Source organism: Microtus ochrogaster, linkage group LG1, assembly GCF_000317375.1.
Source record: "Microtus ochrogaster isolate Prairie Vole_2 linkage group LG1, MicOch1.0, whole genome shotgun sequence".
In the NCBI taxonomy this organism is placed as follows: domain Eukaryota; kingdom Metazoa; phylum Chordata; class Mammalia; order Rodentia; family Cricetidae; genus Microtus; species Microtus ochrogaster.
The window spans coordinates 23,858,251-23,868,084 of NC_022027.1; the positions used below are offsets into that span (position 1 = coordinate 23,858,251).

General features: G+C 42.5%; 1 protein-coding gene across 13 annotated transcripts in view; it reads left to right on the forward strand.

The window, feature by feature from the left end:
- Limch1 (LIM and calponin homology domains 1) overlaps nt 1-9,834 on the forward strand; it is a 160,497-nt gene that overhangs the window by 117,947 nt on the left and 32,716 nt on the right. For all 13 annotated transcript variants that reach the window (XM_026785333.1, XM_013350793.2, XM_013350794.2 and 10 more), the window contains one exon: nt 9,517-9,607. In XM_026785333.1, the coding sequence (XP_026641134.1) occupies nt 9,517-9,607 (91 nt within the window). The remainder of the gene's footprint in view (nt 1-9,516; nt 9,608-9,834) is intronic.

A 9,834-nucleotide genomic window follows, 5' to 3' on the forward strand; every position in this document is an offset into this window, starting at 1 on the left:
AAATCGTGTCTCAAAAAACAAGAGTCTAAAACCTTTCCATTCAAGCATGTTATCCCAGGATTCATCTTAAAGAAATCCCTTTCCAAGAATTAGTCGTTAGAGTTGTGCTTTTATCCCAATATTTGGGAAGCTTATTTGTTGTTGGTTGTTGTTTTACTTTTTTGACTCTTTACTCTTCTGGGGGGCCCACCACCCAGCCTCCAAATAAATCATGCATGGAGTCTTATTCTTTCTTATCTATGCCCAACCTTAGCTTGGCTTATTTCTAACCAGCTTTCCTTAACTTAATTATTCCATCTACTTTTGCCTCTGGGCCTTTCCTTTTCTTACTTCTGCATACCCTGCTTTGACTCCTACTCCATGGCTGACTGTGTGGCTGAGTGGCTGCCCCCAGGGTCCTCCTCTCCTTGTTCTCTAGCTATTCTTTTTTCTGCTCCTCTTTGTTTATACTTCTGTTTATCCTCTCTGCCTGCCAGCCCCGCCTATGTTTTCTCCTGCCTCGCTATTGGCCATTGAACTCTTTATTAGACCATCAGGTGTTTTCGACAGGCAAAGAATCACAGCATCAAAGAATTAAACAAATGCACTATAAAAAAAAAAGCAACACATCTTTACATGATTAAACAAATGTTCCAGAGCATAAACAAATATAACACACCTTAAGATAATATTCTTTAATATTTATCCAGGAAGATTGTTCCAAGTTTGAGGCCAGCCTAGCTTATATAGTAAGTTCCTGGTCAACTAGGGAAATATGAAATACCACCTAAAAATAAATAGATAATTGCTTTTTAAAAATAAGAATCATGGGTTTTTTTTTTCAGAAATCTTAATCTTACTTCTTTATTTTCTTTTCTGCTATTCCAAGCAAAGCAAGCTGTTATATTCATATTGAAAACGTGAAATGAATCGATCCTAGTAAAGGGTGATGGTTGTCTTGAGACAGGATGCTGTGCTTCCATGATACTCAAGGAGTGGGACTGGGTTGAACTTGACTTTTCTGTTCCTAACTCATTTTCTCAGTTCTGTGGGGTTGTCGAAAGAATGGTGTTCTTCTTTTTAAATAGTGTCTTTCTTCCAAGAACTGCATTCTCAAAGGAGACACCCTCTACAGAGGAGTAGCCTCCCCCACCACTAAAATGTCACAGCTGCTTTAGGGCAAGTTGGAACTCTGCAAAGGGCACAGGGATAGCAGTAGGCAGGGGTGTGAATTCAGGATGTGAGGTGAACCACAGGGGAGGAGGGCCCTGCTACCCCTGCTGGGTGCTCTGAAGTGGGAGCAGCAGCCTTTCGGGCTGATGTGGGCACTTTTTATCAGGGGTGTGAATTCAGAATGTGAGGTGAACCACAGGGGAGGAGGGCCCTGCTACCCCTGCTGGGTGCTCTGCAGTGGGAGCAGCAGCCTTTCGGGCTGATGTGGGCACTTTTTATCACACCATGTCACCGCTTTCAGTTTTCTGCTGCTACTTCTTTCTCACTGGGTGCCATTGAGACAGTGATTTTCTTCTTTTACAATTCGAGTGGAGGGGAATTTGGATCTCTTCGGACACTGGGGTTGTATCTACCTAGAGCGTCGCATTTCAGACCCTCCTGGTAGGTGCAGCTGGGTGAGAATAGAAGTATAGTGTCTGCATAAATGAACTCGAGAAGGATATCAAACAGCATGTCATGAAATGCTAGGCTATCGACTAAAGACACCAGGGGAATGTAAGATGGCAAAGGACAGGAAAGTCAGGATAGACTGGTCTGGGAAGGGCTGTGTAGGGTGTGGACTTTGAGGCTTGACCTTCAGTGTGGATATTCACATCGAGGTGGAGGGAAAACGTGGCTGTTCCATAGAATGGGAACGTTAGAATCAAAGGACCCAAAAGGGTCGACAGGTGGTGCTGGAGACTAGGTGTTATCCTGTTCCAGACAGAGTGATGGGTTCCCCTCCCTCCCTGTTATTTGTGAGATTCTTCAGAGTTGAGTTTATTTCTGTATCTCTTAGAAGCCCAATTAAAGAAAAACTAGCACCTTGCATTTTAAAATACTGGCTTCTGTGAGAAAACCATGTCATTGTGCACACACAGGTTCCTAGACTGCAGGACTGGAAAGGAAATTGAGGCGTTTTCCTAACCTAAAGTCGAGCGTGTCCTATGCTTCGTGTCCTCCATTGAAAGACACGCTTTTGTCTTCATGCTGTTTAGTGCAGTCAGCTTGATAGGTTCCAGGGTCACCTAGGAGACAAGCCTCTGAGCATGTCTAGATTGGGTGGTCTGAGGTAGAAGGAGCCACTGTAAATGTGGATGGCACCACTGTACAGTCTGGGACCCGGACTGGATAAAAAGGAGGACAGGAACTGAGCACCAGCGAACAGCGCTGTTTTCTGACTGTGGATGCCACATGACCAGCTGCCTACCACTCCTGCCCCCTTGACTTTCCACCATGAGGGACTGTATCCCCTTGAACTATGAGCCAAAAGAGGCTCGTTCTCTCCTTTAAGATGCTTTTGCTGTGTTACTTTTACCACAAGAGAAATAACTACGATAGTCTTCCTCACATGGTGGTGGTGGTGTTGTTTTTTGTCCACTGTCCGTTATGCTTTAGTTTGAATCTCTACCTTGCTTTGTGGTCTGAAAATGATCCTTTCCTAAAATACCTCAAGAGCACCATGTGCTAGGCCAGACCGCTGAACACATTTCATGTGTCTGACCTTGGCTCGTGTTTAGAAGAAAGTTAATAGACTAGCATTTCATATACTCATATATGTCAGGTAGTTATTGGCGGATACACATCTGCCAAGCACTTAGCATGATGTCAAGGTGACTTGTAGACCGAGGGCGCCCTTATTTTTCATACTACCATACAGCAAATGTAAAGTAAAATAGTACCTTTCCCCCAGAAGCACGAAATTGGGAGAGATGTAAAGACTTGGAGGATTTACATAAGATCGTCAAAGGTACTGTTTTGAGCAGATGTGAATTTTATGTTCTCTTTCTGCTGCTCCTGCCAGTCATCCCAGTTCATTCTCTAAGACCCAGGCAGCTGTGAAGACCTCTTTCCAGAAGACTCCAGCGCCAGTACCCTTAGTTCTTCCTCTAGCTCTTTTGTGGGGTTCCCCAGTCTTGGCTCACTTCCTCCACCTGGGCTCCCAAAATTGCACTCTCCAGACAGAGTGACCCTTCTGTCACTGCACTCCACGGCAGCTGATGGGATCCCTCTCACACACTCACTCATCCCAAATGACGGTGGCGGGTCTTCCTCGACGGAGCCAAACTCAGCTACTGGGTAGCTCAGACACTCCATCAAGATTTTCTCAAGCCGAGTGACGAGGTGGGCCTGATTTCCCCATCTTGAAAACACTCGTGGGCTTCTTCTAAGAAAATCAGCACTTTCTTTCTGTCTTCTGCTCCCAGGGAACAATCAGACCTTTCTTGCTTCCTCTCTGCTTGGCGGTGAGAGCAGGGCAAAGGCATCTGAGTAGGCGCTGTGTGCCTTGCTGCTCACACCAGCTGCAGATTCCTTTTGGGATGTCAAATGTCGACAGGCATTTCTTCATGAAGTATTTTCCCCAGCTAGGAGTCATCGTGAGGTTGGTAGATTAGTGCTTTTGAAAAAATCTATTAATTATTATCTTATAATTTTATATAGAAACTCTGCACTTTTAAGCAGATATACATCAGAGGAAGTAAATTAACCCTGGCCTATCTCCAGTGGTTTGAAAAGCATGCTATAAATAGCACAGTCCAAATGCATGCATGAATGTAGTATTTAAAGTCTGGAGAAGTGGGTCTCCTGTCTTGCTTCTTCTCCTTCCAATGGTGACAGATTCTTCATAGCCTGAAAGCAAAAGGAGAATCATATGCATAGCATATGTGGCACTGGGTCATGATGCCAGGACACAAATACACTGGGTTTCCAGGTTCGCGTCCAGTTATTCGAGACTGGAGCCAGAAAATCTCTCATTGTCCAAGAATAGTCTTTCGAGAAGGCCCTTGGACATCACCATTTAAACCATAGAGGTCAAATGATGAACTGAAACTTGGGTCTCAGGCTGGATCTTACCCTTCCAAGTCTTCCGGTTGCCAACCATCCTTTGACTGCTCTCTGCCAGCCTGACAGTAGCCAGGTACATTTTTGTGGCCAAACCATGTGATTCTAAGGTCAGGAATCTGCCACCTCCTGCCTGTGGTCTTGGACTTTGAGTTGGGCAGTGAGGCTAGCTTGGATGGGTTCTTGGCCAAGGGGAAGCCAGCTCCTGTACGCTCATTCATTCCCATCCAGCATTCTGTTGGTGTTTACTTGTTGTTATTCTTTCTTGAGAAAGTGTTGCCAGTTGGAGGAGGGAAGGCCTCTCTCCTGGGCGGTAACCGAAGGAGGGGAACCACGAGTCAGCAGGCGCATTTGCCAGCAGAGATGTGTTTTTGAAGCAGACCTCTGATTCTATCGGGGCTGGCTAATACTGCCAACTTTGAACTCATTTCCTTGGATGTGGTGCCATTAGCACAGAAATAACAAGCATTCAGAATAGAGAAGCCAGGCTTGAGTTAATTAAGCCAGCTTTGGGAATTCCCCTTCATTACAGATAGTCTTTGTGTATTGCAGGACGCAGAGAAGTTTATAGAAAAATGTAAAATGTAAGGTGCCCGTTATATTACCACTGTTAAGTTCATTTTTTTAAAAATAGCTTTTTCTTGTTCTTGGTGCATATAAAGAGTTTTTAAATTGAGTAATATATTCTTTTTTCCTCTTGATTTTCCCTGAATATTTTGCTAGTGATGACTTGGGTGAATAATGTATACTTAAACTAAGCTTTTGAGCGTGGATCGCAAAGATAATGCATTTATTCAAGAAAGTATCTGGTTTCCTGATATGGGTTATATGTCCACCCTTGCCACTTTGAACCCAGGGATGGCTTGCTGGCCAGGCACAGTTACAGTCTTGGCTTCTCTGAGAAGAGGAGCTAACCAAACTGCCTCCTGCCATGAAGGTTTCCAGCAAGTTCTAACCTTTTGCTCAAAAATGAACAGAGGTAGAGGAAAGAACAGAAATAGAAATGGTGGTTTGAATTGTTTCTACAGTGAACTCAAAGGACTCGAGTATTTAGTTACTTTTAAGGGATCAAAAACTAAATACTGGGAGACCACCAAGGGTAAGTGTGACCCTAAGGCCAGCTGATAGCACGGGGAGGTTATTGGCACAGCTCAAGGCTCCCACCTCTCCTGCTTGCTGCCCCCAGCAGCCTGGCACCGCTTACCTTCGTCCTGTGTGAGGAGAACCATGTTTGTTGGCACTGCCTTTCAGCACTCTGATGGCTAACTGGCGTCATCCACAGCAAGTGACTCAGTAGCACTGAGACCTGCTAAGTGAGGTAAATATTGATCATGGCAACTGTACAGCCATTATCGACCCACACTGGATAGCGGGATGTAAGTTCTGGACCATCATTTTAGGGCCAGTGTTGAGCTGTATAGAAGTACCGTAGCAACCCGATCGCAACCCGAGAACTCTCAAAGGTAGGGCTCTGTTAGTCATGCATAACTGAAATATTACTGGAACATGATATGCCAGTTACATAACCCCAGCTAAAGTAGTTAATGCTGGTGGAGCTTGTCCTGTTTGCATTATGCATTATGTCAGCCAGGCTTCGGGAAGGCTCCCGTTTCATCGAGTCCAAGTGGCACACTTCCTATGTTTTAATGTCGACAAATCAAGACTCTTCTTGCCATCCATAGTCTGTCATTTTTTAACAGTGTGTTTTCTTTCTTCGTAGTGCCTAAAATAATACAGCTTGAACTGGATGGCATCTTAGAGTGCATAAAATATGTTCATCTCTACGTTCATTCTCAGGCTCTGGGCCCTGTTTGTAGCTACTCAGTTCTAGTAATTGGAAACATGAGTGTTCTCAAGAGGCTTGTTCATCAGTATTTAGCTGCAAATTTGTTTTCCAGCCTTAGAGAGTTTTCTGTAATTTAGTCCGTTAGGAGAGAAGGAAGCTAAGAATCAGAAGTCCTGCCAGTATTTTATATATTAACATCATAAAGCAAAAATACCACCCCGGGTATTAGTGTTTCTATCTGCATCAGAGTGAACTAAAAAAATAGTCTAGCTTATTCTTTTAAGTGTTGAACTGGTTGTTCTTCAGTTATTCTATACATGCATGAGTGTACACACACACACACACACACACAGAACCTCAATATAATAAGAGATTTCATTCATTGAATTTCTTTCTTTGTTTATTTTTGCTATTGTTTTGTTTTTGTTTTTCAAGACAGGGTCTCTCTGTGTAGCCCTGACTGTCCTGGAACTCACTCTGTAAACCAGGCTGGCTTTGAACTCAGAGATCTGCCTGCCTCTGCCTCCCAAGTGCTTGGGTTAAAGGCGTGCGCCACCATCATTCATATGCCACCCTGCTCATTTATCATTTCTTAAAGGGATTCAGTTCAAGCTTGTTGGTATGATTTTAAAAGTATTAAAAATCCATTAAGTAATACCATTGTGGTTATTTTCTGACTGTGTTTTTTTTTTCTTATTGGCAGTGGGTTTGGGAAATGTTTGTTTCTTTGAGTTTTTGTTTGTTTTTTGTGTGTGATACTGAGGGGCAAACCTAGAGTCTTGTACATGCTGTACAAGCATTCTACCATTTATTCAAACCCCTAGACCTTTTCGGGTTTTTTGTAATAGGGTCTCACTAAATTGCCTAGGCTGGGCTTGAACTTGTAGTCCTGCCTCAGGCTCTGAAATGGCTCAGATTACAAGCATACGTCACCACAACTGGCCTGCCTAGGGTTCTTAAATTTAGCCTCAAAACATAAGCTTAAAGTCTCAACTGTTCGAGAGGCTGAGGCAGGAGGATTGCAGAGTCTTTCTGGATACAGAGTGAATTCAAGGGTAGCCTGTGCAAATTATCAAGACTTTGACTTAAATAGTAAGAAAGGGTTAGGAGAAGAGTGTGGCTCGGTGGTAGAGGGTTTGACTTGCACGTAGGAATCTCTGTTGAGTTCTCAGTACTGGAAAAGAAAAAAACATACATTTTAACTTGATAGTATGTTCTTTCCAACTTGATATATGATTATCTGTCACTAGAAAACTTCAGTCTAATTATGAGTATTTCAAAGTACTTCACCCTCCAAAAAAAATCACATTTTCCACTACATACTATTGTTAAAGTCTTTAAGCAGCTTGAAAGGTTTTGCTTTAAAATTCCTATTTTTAATATTAAAAAGTTTTACATTTATTTATTTTGTGTATGTATATATGTATATGTGTATGTACATCTATTGTGTGTGTTTGTATGAGGGCCAAAGTGGATGCCAGAGGACAAGTTGGGGGAGTTAGTTTCTTCTTGGAGATATTTTATGAAGGATTTAATAATGCCTTTTTACTGTGGGATAATGCTCTTGTACCCTGTAAAGATTTGTCACTTGTATTGGTCTAATAAAGTGCTGATTGGCCAGTAGCCAGGCAGGAACTATAGGCAGGGAGACCAGACTAGGAGAATTCTGGGAAAAGGAAAGGAAGAGTCATTCACCAGAGAGACACACAGGAAGCAAGATAAGAATGCCTCACTGATAAAAGACACCACACCAAGTGGCTAACATAGACAAAAATTATGGGTTAATTCAAATTGTAAGAGCTAATTAATAATAAGCCTGAGCTAATAGGCCAAACAGTTTATAATTGTTATAAACCTCTGTGTGTTTCTTTGGAACTAAGAGGCTGCATGACCAGGCAGAACAGGAACTTCTATCTATTTCTTTTATGAAAACAAATATTAGTTTTGTCTTAAAATCTTTTAAAGTTTATGCAATGTTTTATACACACTAAAAATTCAACTTTAGTCTTTTATATAAAACTTCTGCTAAAAGAATAAAATAAAATAGAGTCATTGGCTTACACTCTTTTGTGTAAGCATTCTTCCAGATATAATTAATTTAACCTTCTACTTATTTTTATCAAGCCACTAAGGTAGAGGAGAAAAATATCAGACTTAACTCTTGAGTCAGTTTCCCATACTCTATGATAATGTGAAACTACACAGATTGTCTTCTGGTTCTTCAGCTTTTATAATATATGAAAATATATATATAAAAATGAGAAAATCATCCCCAAATGTAAACACATTTAAAAATGAATACATTAACATTTTCTATTTCCTTGGAGTTTTGTGTTTCTGTTTTTATTGTTTTAGCATAAAATGATAACTTCATTGTGGCACTTTTATACATACATTGTACATACAGTATACATACATTGTAGGTTGCTCTTATTTGCCCAGTCTCAAAGCTATCTGCTGCCACTCCTCCTTGCTTCCACTGTCCTACTATTTAATCCTCTTTGGCTTTTATGCCACACACACATGTGTTTATATATGCCACACATATGCATATAAAATACATATATATTTATACATATATATTGTATATTTTAATACATATACTGACAGGTACATTTATATGTACATAAGCATATGTATAATCTTATGTATGTAGACATAATACTATATATATATATAAACTTTAAAGGTTTTAACTTCACATTGCATAAGTTCACACATCAATACTGCATAGCAGGTGTGTGTGTGTGTGTGTGTGTGTGTGTGTTATCCTGTGCCATGCTTCAGATCACATCAACCCATGGCCCTGTGAACACTGGCAAGCTCTGCCCTGCTAAGCAGTGTCCCCAGCCTGCTGGACATCTTTTTTTTTTTTTTTTGCTTTTTCGAGACAGGGTTTCTCTGTGGCTTTGGAGCCTGTCCTGGAACTAGCTCTGTAGACCAGGCTGTTCTCGAACTCACAGAGATCCGCCTGCCTCTGCCTCCCGAGTGCTGGGACATGCTGGACATCTTATGTTCAGTGACTGTGAAGTGCTTCCCTTTATGGTCCTGATTAGTTCAGCTATTCCCATTAGGTCGCTATGCAGTTGTTGTTGTAACAAGTGTCCAGCTGACAGCAGGGAGGCTCTGCTAGGAGAGAGGTGCTTGACTGGTGTGGCAGTGACCGGCATCCATGTCAAGGAGACCCATTAGTGGGAGACTAAGGAAGAAAAGCTAACCTTAGTTCCCAGCTGTCGGAACGAAAGGGAAGAAGTGGCTATAAAAACTCCTACAAGCTTCAAGGATAAACCCTGCAAACTTAAGAGCCACAGGCAGCTATGCCCAGGACAGCTAACTGTGAGGTTCAGACTTTAAAAATCGAAACAAAATCCCCTCTGCTGGTGGTCGGACCTGCAGCCAACTTGAAAGGCATTTGTAAGCAAGCAGATGGTGACTTTGATTTAGGAGATTTGGTGGTAAGACAAACAGTGAGGATGGTGGGGGAAAGGGAGCTTGCTGGTGTCCACTTGCTCATGCTCCCAAATGCCTCCTGAGAGCAAAATAAGACTTCCAGCGTAGAGCTTCAACCTAGAAGACAGTTTGTGTGGGCGCCCCGTCTTGTTAGGCCTGAAAACTATCTTTCAGGAAATACCCTTTGCTTTTCAGAACTTTCAAGGGTTTGGTTTATTCAAGAGAGGGAAAAAAATGTTTTTCAGGCGGCCTCTGATGAAGCTGAGTTGAATGGCCAAGAGGATGAGGACGGCGGTGGGAAGTCTGGGGCACAGGATGCGGAGCCGACATCAGCAGGTGTGTCTCATGCGAGTTTTCAGGTAAAGCTTGGTAACTTGTGAGGGAATGGTGCCAATTTTTCCTGCTAAACGGCAGGGGAATGTCCGGCTCTGTAGTTGTGCTGCCACCTAGAGGCGCTGTGGAGAAATTCTCACCATGGCATTAATGTTGCTATAAAAATAGGAACTCAGGCTTTGGAGACAGACAGAGAGGGAGAGGGAGAGGGAGAGGGAGAGGGAGAGGGA